The sequence below is a fragment of the Mercenaria mercenaria genome, chromosome 2, assembly GCF_021730395.1.
Source record: "Mercenaria mercenaria strain notata chromosome 2, MADL_Memer_1, whole genome shotgun sequence".
In the NCBI taxonomy this organism is placed as follows: domain Eukaryota; kingdom Metazoa; phylum Mollusca; class Bivalvia; order Venerida; family Veneridae; genus Mercenaria; species Mercenaria mercenaria.
The window spans coordinates 12,275,467-12,292,950 of NC_069362.1; the positions used below are offsets into that span (position 1 = coordinate 12,275,467).

Sequence of the window (17,484 nt, forward strand, 5' to 3'; positions counted from 1 at the left end):
GACATTGGAAATATTTATTTATTTTCAATATACAGGTCAATCAATCAATCAGTCCGTAATATTGTATTCGTTTTCAGTAACAGTGAGCCCAGTTACCGTCAAAAACTCAATTTTTAGAGACTGTGCCTTGGACCTTGACTATATGGTATCTAAATGGTTCTTTTTTACCAAAAAAAAAAGGAAAAAGGTTAAGCCTGGACCAAAATAAGAACCACCACTCGTCCGTCGCACTTAAAAATTAAAACATTATATATTGCTTTTTCTATAAGCTACCTTTATACCTATATAAGTTGAATTAATCCAAACAAAAGTTATTCATGGGAAACTGTTGTTTCTACTTTTAATCTCAGTGACCTTGACCTTGACGCCAAAAATCTCGAGATCCCACCCTAGGCTTTAGTACATGTATAAGCTATAAATTTTATTCTAATATCTCATTCCGAACGAAAGGAACGGATCCCAAACTTTGATGACGATTCCAGCAAAAAAATATCTGATTTAATAATTGTGCCTTTTACTTTAATCCATTTTATCACAAAACAGTAAGGCACTGTCGGATTTGAAGCGCAACCAATCCGTTCCGCAGTGCGAAATATAGATTTGGCCCAACGCTCTAGATTACTGCGCCAAGGTGGAATTTTTCCAAGTTTCTTGGATCTAATCCTACTGACCCCAAATGCAATCCCGGCATTGATTTTTCTATAAGCTACTAACATGCCAAGTTTAATTTCAATTCATTAATCGAGACTTAAGTTATCGAGTGGAAAATGTTTTTGTTCTATTTTTAGTAAACATGATCTTCACATTCACTCTACTGACCCAAAATTCAATTCTTTTTACGGCTTGCACAATATTAATTATCAAAAATATTCTTAACACATCATATACAGTACCTTAGTTAAATGTCATTTTCAGCTTCAGTCATTCCTTAAATTCTGAAAATACCAATGTTCCTACATTTTTACATGGCATATGGCGACTAAACGGATATGAAGGCTTTCTAACGCTCGCTCCAAATTAGAATTATTTTCTTGCTTTAGCGATAATCGCATCAACTTTCTTGTCTTCGAACGAAATTTCTTTCATAACAACGTCGTAGAAACCATTTTTTTCTAGAGAAGTCATATACCTCTCTGGATCTATATTTCCGTATTGCATAAATCCAATTTTCCGAACCGTTTTCATTCCGGTATGCGATAAGGTTGCAACCATTATTTTATCTGGTTTAATGACCCTATGCAATTCTGCGACTGCATCATCCATGTTGGGCCAAAAATAATAACAATTACAGTGAAATATACTGTCAAATGTACACGAGTCGTATGGAATCTCTGTCACTGAAGCAAGATGTAATTTGATTTTTCCAGTTCCTATTTCCTGCTTTAAGTTTTTGTTTGCTAAATTGAAACTCTTCTGTGAGATGTCAATGCCATGAACAGCACCTGAACCCTCTGAAAGAGAACAAGTTTGATAAATAGCAATAGCATAAAGATATTTGAAAAGCAAGAAGTAAAGTAAAATATGGCTTGTTTCATACAGATTTATGCAGGAATATCACGAGTGTATTATTGTTTTTGGCAGAACCCAAATGTTTGTGCGTACTTCCATCCATCGAAATGATTATAATTCAAAATGTCTCTAGCTGGAATCACATAATCTTACATCATTATAAGCACATATCTTTAGCTCGCATGTAGTAACATCCCCTTTGACCCAGTCAAAGCAGAGCTTTCCCCTTGATTTGGTTAAAGCATGGATTTTGACTGTATATAATAAACCTATTGACCTTCATAAGGATGTTAGTAAGACGTTATAGACTTTAAGTAACTCCACAAATATTTCCCTTCCAAGGGATTTTAGGCGAAAAATAGTTTCTCTCAAAAAAACCCCATAAAAAGTGAATTCTCTGAAAGTGACTAGGGGAACAAACTTATTGACATAAGATTTTTGCAATATATTCATATAAATAACCAAAAATATTGTGCAGAAGGCAGTAAATCCTTGCAACGTTTTTGACATAATGCTGAAAGTTTACACTTTTTATGCATTTTTACCAACATCCAACTTTTATTTTCACCCATTTTATCATTTTTTTCAGTGTCCTATATACATTCAATGCCAAACCTGGTGAAAATGAACATGTTGAAAAATTTCAAACAATTTACCGGCAAGTGGCTTTAATTGTTTTACAATTCATAAAATCTCACATCACCAAGTAATCTATTGACGGAACTTCATAAAATTAAGAAAAAAAAGATCAATTTAGACCAGTAGTGAATGCAGATTTTTCGTCTGGATTTCTTCCGTAACTGCAGTTTTATTGCTCCTTTATAGATTTTATTAAACTTAATAAAAAAAAGAAATAATGTAAGTCGGATATAGATCACAATAGGAAGATGGTGCAAGCGTCAAGTCCTTTTCAGTAACAGCGGAGTTATTGCCCTTTAATTGTTAAAGCTTTCAAAATATAGCCCAATCGTTCATAAACCTACGTATTTTGCAAGGATATAAATTCAATTAATTAAACTGTAAATAGTTGTTTTTTTTGTGTTCAAGGGATTTCGTTCAAGGATAATCTACAGTATCCTTGCCTATGAATATGCACCACGGGTGTTTTTATCTTCATTTGTTTCACCTCTCGCATTTCCAACACATTCGTCAGCTTCTATTAACCCACAGCTAGGGTCTTTAGTTATGGACAAGTCTCAGTCTACAATGATTTTGTAAATGACCAGAAGCAACATTTCTTCCTCAGAATGGTTTTCAAAAGCAGCATGCAAAGCAAGGACAGTAACTAATTTTAAGCCCAAGATTATTTGGTTTTATATCACATAACTGTGTACAGCTAAGACTAGCCGGAACGATGACATTATTTGTACGTCCTAGGCAGAACAGTGGGTACTGCCTTGAAAATCTAGGAAATACTGTGGGTAATACTGGATACTTTGTTGTATGATTCGTAGATCATGTACGTCAATAATTAACACCACTTATTATGCAACCGCCATGTTAAAGTCTAGCTGCCTCCTTACAAAATATCCACATATCTAGAACTTGTCTTGCTTTTTTACTTACTTGACACATTTTTGAATGCTTCTTTCAAACCAAGCCCAGGTCCAAATCCTACTTCAAGCACCTGGTGCTCTGGTTCTATGTTGCATAAGTGTGCAGCAGCTGCCTCAAATATTCTGTTTTTCTTGACAAAAAATTTCTGGAGTTAGAGAAGAAACGAAGTTATGACATTTCTTGCATGTCATCAATATAAGAGTATAGAACTTATAAAGCTTGCAAAAGTAATTACGAATCAAATTACATTAAATGTGATTTAACTGCCAAAATGTATTAATGTATCTAACGGCCAAAATGTATCAATCCTTGCACAATTGAAAGTATTTGTTGCAAGGATACAAGCAGGACAAGTTAGAGTGTGCAGTTATATGACTTTAAATGTATGTATCCGCTCCTTATGCCCAAATCCCACCTCATAATTGTGGAATATGAAGTTTACTATATGTGGAAGTGACGAGAAAACAAAATCACAGTTGTATTTCATAGAATCTCTCGTGATACGTTGGACCCTCGTCCTTTCAAGATTATAGCACCTACCAGTTGTTCGGGATTCTGTAGATTTTGTAACACGAAAAAGGCATGTTCCAGCCCTTCAGTCTAAACTTATTAAAACATTCATGGTATTTATAGACTAATTTCAATGCATATTTTAAGTTTTTCCGGTAACGGGATTGAGTCAGATTAAACAAATAGAAATTTGCAAATTAAAACCGAGTTATTATTATTATTATTATTATTATTATTATACCAGATTTGTTGAGCGCCCTTTTCATATGGAATATACGTTCAAAGGCGCTTTACAATTAAGCATGTGACACATCGCAGATATGTAGGAAAATAACAACACATGACATATGCAATCACAAAACTGAAACTGAACAATTTGATAAAACGCCTTTTTTATAAATGATATATTCAATGGCGTTGTACATAATAATAAAAAGTAATAGTTATTACAACAATATCATAAATGAACAATGATAATATTTACAGCCTTATTGTAACAATCAGCCATGACCGCACCCCACCCTTGAGGTCGTTTTACCCCTATTGCCAATACCAGTGCTTTAAACATCTGGTACGCCCAGACGGGCTGCATATAGCGGTTCAACCTCCCGGTAAATGGTGCCATCATGTACTGTATTAGATAGAAATACCACACACTTCAAGTGAAACTGAAGTCTTGCGAAAAACACACACATAGAACGTCATAACCCTTAAAATGTGACATGATGAAATAAAAGCTAGATTGTCAATTTAGTTAATTACATGATGAATTGTACAGTTAAGAGATCTTCGTCAGCGACGAATGACTTGCCGTAGTTCTGTATTACAAAAATAACAATGGCATATTTATTATGGATAGAAACAGTCACAGTTGGTATCTATGTGTTGTAGAAAATTTTGAAAAGGTGTGTTTTGAGAGCTCTTTTGAATGAATTAAGTGATGAATCTTTTCTGAGATTGTCAGGGAGAGAGTTCCATAGTTTTGCGGCGGCAACCCTGAAACTTCTATCCCCGTAGGTAACCAGTCGACTTTTTTGTGGCACAAGGGTTGTTGCTGCACTTGCTGACCTCAGATTTCTAGTTGGCACGTACAGCTCCAGTAAGTCTCTCGTATACACCGGCGACTGTCCATGCAAGGCCTTGAATGTTTGAATGGGAATCTGGTATTTGATTCTATTTTGTATTTGAAGCCAATGAAGATCTTTAAGGATTGGTGTTATATGTTCAAAACGGGATGTTTTCGTAATAAGACGTGCAGCTGTGTTTTGGACATTTTGCAGTTTGCTCGTTGTTGATTTTGGCACGCCGTACAAAAGAGCATTGCAGTAATCTAATCGTGAGGTCACAAGCGAGTTTATCAGGGTTCTTGTGGCTTCAGTTGTCAAATATGGTCGAATATGACCAACGTGTCGTATTTGGCCGTAGCATGTTCGAGTCTCAGAATTAACATGATGGTCCATGTGCATGTTCGAATCAAGCGTAGCACCAAGGTTTCGAACAGTTTTTGATGGTCTTATGCTCGATTCGCCAACTTTCTAGATTTTCAACATGTTTGGAGTGTTTTTGACTCGAAAAAAGAATTACTTCAGTTTTGTCTGCATTCAATTTTAACATGTTTGAATTCATCCATGAGATGATTTCTTTTAGGCATTGTTCAACTCGTGTGATTGTGGCTGCCTTTGATGCTTGGTCAACTGGTTTAAACGATAGATAGAGTTGGGAGTCATCTGCATAAAAGTGGTGGTTTAGACCGTGGTTTCTACAGATGGACCCGACTGGCTTTGTGTACATTGTGTAGAATTTTGGGCCTAGAACAGATCCTTGAGGAACACTGAATTTCATAAAGACTGGTTCAGAGAGTTTGCCATCGATGCATACTGTTTGGTAGCGGTCTGTTAGATATGATGCCACCCATTGAAGTTCTGATAAGAAATAGATTTCTTTAAAATTATTTTATATCAGCTGTTCGCAGACTGAAGCCGTGATACTTTAATATTGTAAATAATGTACAGGAAGAAAACAGTTCTGAAATTAAGGGTCACATCATGTGTTTAAGGAGGAATAATCTTTAAATAAATGCAAAGAAATCACAGGAAAATACATACAGAGACCAAAACACCTCCAATGCCACTGCTTGGTTTTTTAAGGTTCCTTGATATAAAATGTCTCATGATTGCTTCAGCTGAAATGTATTAAAATGAATTATAATTCAATCTGTAAATGGGTACGTCTGAGGATTTATTATATACTCTTTATAAGGTAATTAAGTTTAACAGTAATTTCACAAAATGTATATACAAAAGTAAGATACAAAGCTATTTAGTGAGTTGCACACATAATGACCCATCCCCCACCCCTTTAATGCCATTTAGTGCTTTTGATTTAAATATAATTGATACTTTTTGTATCCATTTCAAAGATAATCATGATATTTTAAAATCCGACCAAAGGGAAAGTTCTGCCTGTAGCTTTGGAATGGTATCAATTCTAAATCAAAACGGGCAAAATTTAATAAAGGTAATAACAGTTTTGCAAATTTGCATTGTTAAATGAATTTGTGACAAAACATATAATTGTAACAAATGTAACGCAATTATTCTGGGTTAGTTTGACTCGAAAACAAGCTCATTGTAAATATAGTTTGATTTTGACACTTAAGAGTTCAATTTGTAGGCTCATCTATCAAATGAGGAAACCAGCATGATTTGCTTTTCCTTTAGATAAGAACCACTGCTAAGAATGGCGTAGTGGTTGTGCGGCGGTCTGGGACTAAGGCGGCTGGGCTTCAATACCCAGACAGCGCAATTTTTCCATTGAAAAAAATGAGATGTAATTTTATTCATTATCTTAATATCCATTTGGGATTACAGTTTTTAATGTTATTGTACCAATATATCTACTAACTTTGAGGGTCCTGGTCATACACATTGCAGAGTTATAAGCTTTTTCTATTACTTAAGGTCACAGTGACTTTGGCCTTTGACTTCAAGGTCATCTATTCTTCAGGTCAAAGCTCCCTATTAGTTGGAGAGGCTTAGGCTCAAGCATTGCAGAGTTAAACGGGCTTTTGCTCTATGTAAAACAAGTGACACCCGGGCGGAACAACTTCTCAACCCAGGGGCACAATTTGAGCAATCTTGTTAGAGGACCACTAGGCAATGTTAAATACCAAGTATCAAATACTAGCGGTTTCAGACAGGAAGTTTATTTTTCCTATATAAATGTACGTAAAACTTGTGACCCCCGGGCGGGGTAACTTTCACTCCAGAGGCATGTTTTGAACAATCTTGGTAGAGCATCACCATGCAATGTTAGATACCAAATACAGAAAGGCCTTGGCCTTGTATTTCCAGACAAGAAGATTTTTAAAAAAAAATTCCTATATAAGTCTGTGTAAAACTTGGGACCCACGGGCAGGGCCTCTTTTCACTCCAGAGGCATAACTTGAACAAAGTTGATAGAGAACATCTAGGCAATGCTGCATACCAAATATCAAAGGCCTAGGCCTTTTCGTTTCAGACAAAACGATTTTTAAGGTTTTCAGTTAGAAAAAGGGATATTTTAGCTCCTGTGACCTAGATTTGCTATGGACCGGCACTTAAGTATCTGTTTCTAAAATTAAAATTCCGCACTTATATTTATTTATTTATTTTGTTGGGTTTAACATCGCACCGACACAATTATAGTCATATGGCATCTTATCAGCTTTGATGATGGAGGAAGACCTCAGGCACCCCTCCTTGCATTATTTCATCACGAGCTGACATATGGGTAGAACCAACGGCCTTCGTAAGCCAGCTTGACGGCTTCCTCACATGAAGAATTTAACGCCCCTAATAAGGCTCAAACCAATATCGATGAATCCCCTCAATAACGGAGGCCCCAACGGATACTCTATCACAAAGTTATTGGGGTGGTTGTCTAGATATCAGATTACCGGAACCCTTGTCACTACCTTATTCAGATATTGTCGTTTTTTTCTGTTTAACATCCTAATGTATTGATTTCATGTTGTAACAGTCTACGTCGCCGCACACAACAAACCTAATGGACATTGATCAAGTAATTCATAGCTGTCATTTAGTTGTATCTGTCCTAAATCTCGTGTGACATCCTTGCATTCGATGCGTCAATTTGTTGCGCACAATGAGAGGGACGCAATGGGTTTGTTTTTACTTATTGACCATACATTAGAAGGTAACGACGTATGTTAACCTTTGTCCCAAATATGATGCTTGGCATGTTTCAACAACGCCAGTATTCCATCCCCGGGTTTAGTAATATGTAATCCGCGGAGCGAGTTCAGCCAGAGAGTCGCCTCAATTCGGAAAGAATAATTCTAACGTTTAAGGTTATTTCTATAGTCAAGGTGTCTGATTGGCCAGTTTATAATGACAACAGTTTTCTCGATCAGTTGCTCAGTCAAGTGTGACTTACCAATTCTAAGTGTTGAAATGAAACAATCATTCATTTTTCTTCGTCAACGGTATTTTTAGTTTCGCCAACTTTGTCGGTAGACACCTGAAGTCCGAGTCCCAAATTACAATGACAAACAATTTTGGGCGCAAAGCATTACATACCATTACTTATTTCATTTGCACGTGTGTATTCCATAAAAATATTCTAATATTTCAAAAAGTGTATTAGAATGCGCAACACACTTCTACATTATTTCTCATTTCATCTCTCATACAAATATTGTGATATTTATACTTACCAGTACTTTCACGGTTAAAAAGCTATTGATTGTATTAAATCAATCATTATACAATATATTTATTGAAGCATACTAATTTAAGTAAACATAACATAAAAAACAGACCGTTGCTCTGGAAATTGAACTTGTGCTGAACACGCCGGATGCTACCTCTAGTCAGGATGATTTTAAGACTTAGTGTAAAATGTAGGTCACGTTTGATATCTACTTTATGTTTACAGTTATACAGTTACGAGGACTATGATACGTCTGATAAAAATTGTCATTCATATTCTATAATCTTTTGATTGCTATTGTACATTTGTTAGTGTTAATATCATTAACGACTAAACACGCCCATTATTATTAAATTACCGTATTTTTTATTCAGATTAAAATTAATTCTCTAGCAAATATAGAAGCGATTTTTATTAGAAGCTTGTGGCAGTCAGTGGATAGTACCAGAATCTATTGATTTACAAAAAAGTATGGTACTGTGGTACAAAAGAGACACGGAATATATATCTTAAGTGTGCGCGCGGCAGCCTTTACGTACCCCCGTTTAAGCCGTTAAATGCGCACACGGTAGCCTTAAAGTACCCCGTGGTAACCTCTACGTGCGCTTGTGGTAGCCTTTACGTATCCACGTGGTGACCTTTATGTGCGATCACGGTAGTCATTACGTGGGCACTGGAACCTATTCTCACAAAATAGGTAGTAACTTGTACTATCACGGCCATTAAAGCCATACGTTTTTTGCTTAACTAAATTGTTATACAGTATAAATTGTATTGAATTACTGGCGTGTAACGTTACCTAAATAACAACCGTTCCATTATAAAAATGCAAAACTTACCTCGAAACTGAACTATAATGAGAACGAGAGAGAGATACTTAATTCCACTGTAGAACGAGAAGGCACAATCCACATTATTATAATAAAACTATGTTAGCAAATATTGCACAAAGAACACAGAACTGATTGTGGTGTAATTTACATTGATATAAATATGCGACTTTAACGTCTTTATACAGGAAGTTCAAAAGATAGTACACTTGTTTGATAAAGAAAGAGAAAAAATATGCACGCTATCAAATTTCTTAAATTTTATAAGTTCTGTAATAGATGTTAATACACAAATTATATCTTAACAAGTTTATTGTCATTTTAATGATTTGAAACAATATAAAGTAATATCTTGTAACAGTACAATTCAATTTAGCAAGTTTTATTGATGTGTACTTTGTTCAGATAATTCTATATGCTTAAGTAGTCACATACTTAGTATCAGTGTCTAGAGTAAATCCAGTTTTATTTTATATTTTAGCTTAAACTTATTTTGATAAACGTGATTTCTTCTAACTTAAAATATAGTTTCTAAAATACAGCCAAACCATATTGATAGTGAAGTTATATAGTAATCTAATTACGGAATATTTCTATTGAATGAATTGCTAGAATAAAAGTTAAATGAAATAATAGCGTTTCATATGTGATACATGTATTACCTACTCAATCCTACAATATGGTAACTCTATGTTTTGTAAAGTACAGTTCACATAAACAACAATTTATTGATGTCAATTCAGTTTAGTCATATTGTAAAATATTGACATGTGTATATTAAATTACACTCACGTTAGCGTCACAATTACGGACAATTGACCAGGAAATGCACTATAGCCATTTGATTTATTGTTGCTAATTATATCTTTTGTTCATTAAATTCAAAGGTATACCAGCAAGGGTTTTTGGAAGGTTCTAGAAAAACTCTTCTTGCATGCTAAGTAGGAATTTCCCGTGTTTTTGCCGGAGCTGGAAAACTCCTCAGATGACTCACGGAGAGATATTTATAAATGAATGGGTAAATCAATACGCTAGAATGGTAAAAAAGTCCTTAAAAGAACAACATTTGTTTTATTATATTTTTTCTATTATTTGAAGAATACGGTTTGCAAGAAAAAGAATATATAGTTGGAGGTGCAGATGGATATAACTGGCTCTCGGGTAATAGTAACTGTTTCGGCAGAGCCTCGCTACCGTCCAAAACGTTACCCTCGAGCCAGATATTTCCACTCACACCTTCAACCATTAAAAGATTTTTATATTATTATATTTGTATCCTAAGTATCAAGGTGGGGCTCATAGTGTCAATTCATACCGTCGACCTAAGCTTTGGGTATATAGAGTGGCAACAACAACACGTATTATAATCAGCGCACACTTTTTTTTATATTTCCGGTAGATTGATATCTTATAATGATAAGAACAAATGCTCGTGTTTAAAGATGGTGTAACATATCTGAGACGTGTTTACGTCTCTCGTGCTTCCAACTGACAACATATTTTCCATTTACACTCTAACCTGCTTAACAACAAAAGAAATGCAAATACGCAAAATCCTACTTTAATTATAACTTGAACAGCATCGCCTTTTGGACACAAACACGAAAAAAAAAGAAATAAAAACACTTTATTTGTTTGCAATTTTAGCATGAAATGATTTCAAAGCAAATGTACATAATGAAATATATGAACAAGACGGTATTAATGATAAAAAAATGAGTTTTGCCAGATGAAGCACACACTTTAAGGTATTAGATCACTAATAGAGAACCTCCTTTTTGAAGAGTATTCAATTCCTACAATAAACCTATTTTTTACTGCAATTCTTAGGGGGGCGTAGGTTCAAGCCCTACTGGGACCAAATTTTTCCCCCTTATTTTCCTTTTTTCTAGTATGTTTTTACTTCTTTCAAGACTTATTATTGATTTCTTGTACAAAAATGAAAAAAGATGAATCTTATAAGCGATTTCTTGGTGTTCAAAGTGAATTTACTACTTAAACAGAAGGGGTAGAGTTACACATCTTTAAAAATATTGAGTTACACGCGGTGAAGGTTCTCTATTTTGCTTTCACTCTTAGATTATATATTGTGGAAGAAATTGAGGTAGGTTTTACGTCTGCCCTAAGGTTATTTTTAAATGGAGTAAGCAAATTTCAAAACAGAAACACAGCATTCGACCTTATTTTTTCGATTTGAAGTATGAATTCTGTCTCATTGAATCCGTTTACTTGAGGCACCATAGAAAAAATGATATTGACATTTTTATTTTATGTTTTATACTTGTTTACCAATAGTTTGATGTTTCTTTTATTAAAATTAATGGTAAAATGAGTTCTCTGCAAACATTTTGGGTAGTGGCTATCACTTTGAAATTTGTCTCTACTTGTGCTTGAGGAGATACCATAAGTTATACAAAATTTATAAAAAACGGCACGGTAAAAGTTGTTTAAAAATTGCAAAATAGTGCAAAACACGGTTACCTTTCAGAATATACCAAGCAAAGGCCATTTTGTAAACATTACTATTAGTGCTCTAATACCTTAAAGCCGTTGACAGGTCTTTTCAAAGATATTAAGGAGCGGTTCTTCAAAGGAATGTAAAAATGCTATTATCTCTTAGTCTGCGGGTTCAAACAACGCCTTATCAGAAAAACACCTCTTAAACACAGCACTTTTTTATTTAATGAAAGACTTCATAAAAATCATTGTATAAAAATGTAATTACATAGAAAGATTTCAAAAAATGCAAACTGAACCTAAAATAAACAATTAATGTTGTTATTTAGGAATGAACATTCAGGAAGATGCCATACTATATGTCTTGTATATTTCATAAAATTTATATTAACACATGTTGTAAATGATATTTGATACAGAAACATATTATACTGATGTTCTGATTACATTCAGATGATGCAACAGAAAGTGGGATTGCTGTCTTTATTAATGACTATTATCATGTCATTTTAACATAATAAATTAAAAATGATTTTAAGAGTTAAAATGATGACATGTTATCAAAAAGAGATGTTTGTTTTGTTGTCCAAAAAGAAGGAAAATTACATGTACATGATGCACTGATTGGTTAATTGTGCAAAGCCGGGTTACCAAGAACTCGATAGGGAGAGTGAGAATGCTATATGTACAATTTCAATGAGAGCGATTTACCATCAGAACAGTAGCGGCATACAAATATGCATTTACCTAAGAGCAATTTGCATAGAAAAAATAAGTTATCAGCACAATATTTCTCAATGCACCTTATGCTATGACCGCTTGTTTTGAATTCATGTAACATGATTACACGAGTATGTGTCAAGCCTCATAATGTGGAATACTTAAATTTAAACTACATTATTGAATTTCTGAAAAACGTAATTTCTTTCTATCATAACAAAGCTACATAAATTTATAATGGTGAACATAAAGGGGAGAATGTTTTATAATTATCAAATGACCCACGCCATTAGAAAACCAACATAGTGCGTTTGCGACCAGCATCGATCCAGACCACCCTGCGCATCCGCACAGTCTGGTCAGGATCCATACTGTTCGCTTTCAAAGCCTTTGCAATTAGTGAAAACGTTAGCGAACAGCATGGAGCCTGACCAGACTGCGCGGACGCGCGGCTGGTCTGGATCCATGCTGGGCGCAAACGCACTATGTTGGCTTTCTCATAGTGCGGTTCAAATATCAGTTGATGTTTCATAACATTGATACTTCGTTCCTTGCCTAAAAGTTCTTGCCATTTGATTCAGTAGTTCTATTAGGTACTTATAGAACAATGTAAAGTAAAGTACGAAAAGGGAGATAATCAATTACTATTTAGAAAAGTCCGTGTCTTTTTTTGCTGTCTTACAGAATATTTTAAGATGCACAAGTGTAAGTAAAGTCTTTATCCGTTGAAAACTGTAAAAGATGTGAAAGCTTTGATTGCTTTAGGACAATACAATTGGATGTGGTAATGATTAAAATGGTCTTGTTTACTTGATAAATTATGTATATATAATGTATATATTGGTAACATTTTATGTCAGTTTTGGTTTTATCACTAGCGTCTTGTGATCGTTTATTTTAAGTGATGAAAACTTCGAAAAAAATATTGTTTTTAAAAATTTAGATTCTCTTGAATTCTAAGTGTCCGTCTCACACTATCAACACTGCTGCCCTGCTGCGGACGATAGAATGGTTTTAGTTGTAGCCGTTTATTTTCCTGAAATGTAAATGTACATTCTATGTATACACTTGAATGTTTTATGTGTGATAAATTAACATGTAACAAATACGGCAATGATGAACTTTTATCGCCAGAGCTTCCTAACACAAAGTATATGGTAAGAAATATTTCTGTCAAATTACTTTGTATACGGGCCTGCAAACTTTGAAATAGCCTTGTCATTTTCCTGTTTTCTGTCAAATCATAATTGCTTTAAACAATTTAAGTAGAAGGCAACAAAAGGAAAATTTCAAAATTTGAATGTTTGTTCTATTTTTATCTCTTAAACTCTTTAGCTTTAATCTGAATATTGTGAACACAACAAAGCCACTAAAGGAACTTAAATACAAAACAAATGACCATGCCCTTTGGCGGAAATATTTTGTGATTTTTTTTTTTTTTTACAAAAAAAAATCTGACCTATCTGATCCTGTCGTCCAAGGAATATTTCTGTAAAATTATTTGATATTGAACCAGTAGTTTCTTACGAGAATGTCCTTAGATTTCTCACTATTTATATGTTGGGAAAATTATCACATCCCCTAGCGGCCTTGTGTTTTGACGAATCAGAATGTTTTACGCAATCTGGACAGAGTGTTACCAAAAGAAACTGTCTGCGAAATAATTTTGAAATTTGACCAATATGAGAAGAATCTGATGTTGTTTGAATTTGCTCTCTTTTTTTTAGCTCTAACAACCATTTTTTCTACGAATTGGATTACTTTAATTATTATTCGTAAAGAATTATCAAAGGAACATTTATGTAAACTTATCTTAGAATTTGGTAATCAGATCTTTTAAAACTTCCACTATATGCGTATGAGGAGATTTTACAGCCCTGTGATGGTCTCGTGTTTGGCGTATCGAACAATCTTGTTCACTCAAGAGTTATTTGTGTGAAACCTTTTAAAATCTAGCCGGAACTTTTTGACTAGAAGAATTTCAAAGATTTAACTGTATACATGTAGATAAAAATGACCACGCCCCCTTGTGGTCATGTTTTTGGCAAATCAAAATCATTTGAACTGCTTTGAAATCTGTAAAGCGGATAAAGTGGGGATACCGTAGGAAGATGTTTCTATTGTCGGCCCTGTCTTTGTGTCACCAAACGAAAAAGTCTGAAAGAGGACCATCCAAGGAACCTTCTGGCACTATTTCAGCAAATTCAAATAATCGGTTTCAGGGAAATGCTTTTAGTAGAAATTGTTGACAGTTGACAAACACAAGAATGATTAACGGTGAATGATTACAAGAGCCCATGCTCTGGTAGGCTAACAAGAACAAAAAATTATCCAGCAGAATTAAATGTTTTATATAGCAGATAAAAATTATTTCAATTTAAATTTAAAGCATCATAAAGTAAATACTTTATTTCTACTCCACAGATTCAGAATATAACTGGAACGGTAAAGAAAATGTTACATCACATAACGGAGAGGCACATAATTATGCTTTTTTCTATATCATGTATTTCACATCAGTACACAATTTTACTTTATATGTGTGCATATAAATGTTGAAATATAATACAAGATCCCGGCTTGACCTGTAAATTCGAAGTCAATTTTTAGTGTCGGCACAACCAAACAGCTAACAAAATCGTTACAATACACGAAGTACATCATACTAAACCTGTATAAATTACCATTAAACATATCGTAGCGAATTAGTATCGTCATTTACTTTGGGTTCTTCTTCTGTATGTGTTCTTTTTGATAGCTTTTTCCTTGGTTTTTCCGTAACTGGATCAATGTCTGGCAGTACATACTCATGATATTCTGGTAACTTTACTTCCTGCAAATATTCAGAGAAGGTAACGCGTTGAGTTGAAAGTTGACACCAAAAGATTTGTAGATGATACTGACGGCTGGATCAAGCCTTTTTCAAAGAAAATATTGTATAGAGATTGTACCAAATGCCTAGAATAAAACAAGTGTAAAACTGAAGTACCGTTTGCCTACTCATGACAGCAAATTATTTATAATGCATTTATGGTGAATGCTGGTACTTTGGACAGTCGACACTGGGTTTGTTTCATTTTTGACGAACTTGACAAAGAAATCGGACTTTTTAAAGAAGCAGCATTATCGCATACCAGAGGTTTACCATGGTTCCCTAGTTGAACCTGTGGCACAATTCGCCGGTATTTTAAATTTCAGCCAGTCAGCGACGTTTCGCGACACATCTCAGCGAATCATTTAAAACGGTAGTGAAAAGCTTTACCGCGTCCTTTTCAATATAAGTGCCAAATTATGAGAAATACTTTAATTTCTGTAGGTGTATTTCTTAACATCCGATTAGAGGAATAAATCTGTATCAATCGCAGTATCGTTTTAATTCATTGTGGACAAGTATGTTGCTAAGATATTATTTAAATTTCAATTTGACGTGCCAAATAATGACGGACATTGACTAGCTACAACATGTGCCGGTTATAATTACCTGTGCACATGCTCACCAAATAAACGAAAGAAATTAACAGAAAGTTTGATTCTGAATTTTGACGAACATCTGATTAATGACAATGAAGTTCTAACATTGACATTTCACTTTTAAAAATTTCTGGAGTTGTACTTTTGCAAAGTTAATTGTTTGCTGAAAATCATTTTTTATATACACCTGGCACTCGTCATAAAATTGGCTTTGGAGCCTTATGAGATATTATTCATGGAGTCATCCACTTGTCTTGACAACACACAATCAAAAAGGACGTTTACAACAATTCAAGACTATTGGCTTTGAAAACAGTCCACGGCGTATGAACACTTACTGATATAACTGGGTCTTCGTATGATTCCTTTGGAACACTCAACGGATCCTTGTATGTGTCCGGTGATTGTTTTAGAGGATCGACGTAAGGTGTTGACTTAAACGGGTCCTTAGATCCCCTCATGTCCTTTATTGGGTCATTTCCTTGCGCACTGTTGTTCATTGTCGTATAGCACATTAATCATGCTACAAAAAATAAAGTCCTCTTATGAAATCTGTGCATAATAAACCGTGTTTTCTCTTTAGAAATGTTATTTTGTAATAACGTAAAAACATACCATAAAGCATTTCGAAAATAATTTATTGAACTGTGTCTTGAAACAAAACTTTTATCACAAATTCCTCTGTTACCGTATACACGTGGCATAATTTCTGAACGGCTGCCTCACATTCAGTTATTCATTTCAAGAGTTTCAAGGAAATACATTGAACATTATGACATACAACTGGTAATAAAATATCCTAAAAGTTTGTTTATAATGCGGATTTTATCTTACAGAATTGCAAATTTTACAAGTGAAACATCCAGAAAACAAAATATCGCAAAACATTTTCAAAAAAAAAGCAAAAGTGGTAATGAATTTCTGGTATTTGTATGTTTCCTAGCAAAGTAAATGAAAGTTGGCATTTTCAACCGAAAGTATTTAGTGTGAAAGTTTGTTGTTGGTTTTCTACCTCTCGGATTACACCAGTAAAATATCTCAATAATATTGTATCCCTCTCACCCAAAATAATAACTCATTTCGTTTCTAGTTTAAACTGTCATATCTAATTGCAGGCATGTTATGTGACTATTTTACGATAATAATTCAAAACACAAGCAAAAACAATTTCCAGTAGAAAAGTTGCCGGTAAGAAGTTTTGTTTGACCGAAACTTCCGTAAATACAGACTGAATAAAAACCGTAAGCACATTTTGTTTCGATAACCTTTTGAATGTATTAAACTAATTTTAAATTAAAATTACTTACTGATAAAGACATCAGCCTATAGAGAAATTACGAAAAATTACCTTTTACAGAAAGTGTCATGGCGCTTTTGCCACAAGTCCTTTTTTGTTCAGTCCTTATTTTATATAATAAAGTCAGTAAGTTAATGCATATGTCAAGATATGTTGTACCTCAATGTGTTAAACTTAAGCCAATATTTTGACTATATATTGTAACTCTATCCTCTAATTACTTTAATTGATCATAATTACATGATAGGCGCTATGTAAAAAGCTGCATTGTTATAAAACAGATAGATTTCAACAGGACAAGGTTAAATCTTATTTATGTCAAGATTTTTTCAAATATTACAATGATAATAGCTATTTATATCTGTAGCCGATAGTTCAATAAAGTGTAGCCATGAATTTATTACAATTTTATAATGTATG

The 17,484-nt window shown here is 34.1% G+C and overlaps 2 protein-coding genes across 2 annotated transcripts; both read right to left on the minus strand.

Moving 5' to 3' along the window:
* Nucleotides 1-9,322, minus strand: LOC123563201 (uncharacterized). The gene is made up of 4 exons (XM_045355878.2): nt 9,129-9,322; nt 5,682-5,758; nt 3,076-3,211; nt 1-1,451 (listed from the first exon to the last, which is right to left on the minus strand). The coding sequence occupies exons 2-4, from the start codon at nt 5,745-5,747 to the stop codon at nt 1,024-1,026; spliced, it is 630 nt and encodes a 209-aa protein (XP_045211813.2). The 5' UTR covers nt 5,748-5,758; nt 9,129-9,322; the 3' UTR covers nt 1-1,023.
* Nucleotides 9,323-10,664: 1,342 nt separating this feature from the next.
* Nucleotides 10,665-17,273, minus strand: LOC123563203 (uncharacterized). The gene is made up of 4 exons (XM_045355881.2): nt 17,116-17,273; nt 16,106-16,290; nt 15,019-15,129; nt 10,665-13,332 (listed from the first exon to the last, which is right to left on the minus strand). The coding sequence occupies exons 2-4, from the start codon at nt 16,280-16,282 to the stop codon at nt 13,228-13,230; spliced, it is 393 nt and encodes a 130-aa protein (XP_045211816.2). The 5' UTR covers nt 16,283-16,290; nt 17,116-17,273; the 3' UTR covers nt 10,665-13,227.
* Nucleotides 17,274-17,484: the final 211 nt, after the last annotated feature.

Excerpts from the sequence above, each read along its gene's own strand:
- LOC123563201 (XM_045355878.2), bottom strand. The coding sequence starts at position 5,747 with ATGAGACATTTTATATCAAGGAACCTTAAAAAACCAAGCAGTGGCATT. Across the intron at positions 3,212-5,681 it reads TTGGAGGTGTTTTGGTCTCT|AAATTTTTTGTCAAGAAAAA; the intron begins GTATGTATTTTC and ends CTCTAACTCCAG. Across the intron at positions 1,452-3,075 it reads AGCATTCAAAAATGTGTCAA|AGGGTTCAGGTGCTGTTCAT; the intron begins GTAAGTAAAAAA and ends GTTCTCTTTCAG.
- LOC123563203 (XM_045355881.2), bottom strand. The coding sequence starts at position 16,282 with ATGTGCTATACGACAATGAACAACAGTGCGCAAGGAAATGACCCAATA. Across the intron at positions 15,130-16,105 it reads ACGAAGACCCAGTTATATCA|GAAGTAAAGTTACCAGAATA; the intron begins GTAAGTGTTCAT and ends GAATATTTGCAG. Across the intron at positions 13,333-15,018 it reads ATACAGAAGAAGAACCCAAA|GAAAATAAACGGCTACAACT; the intron begins GTAAATGACGAT and ends TTTACATTTCAG.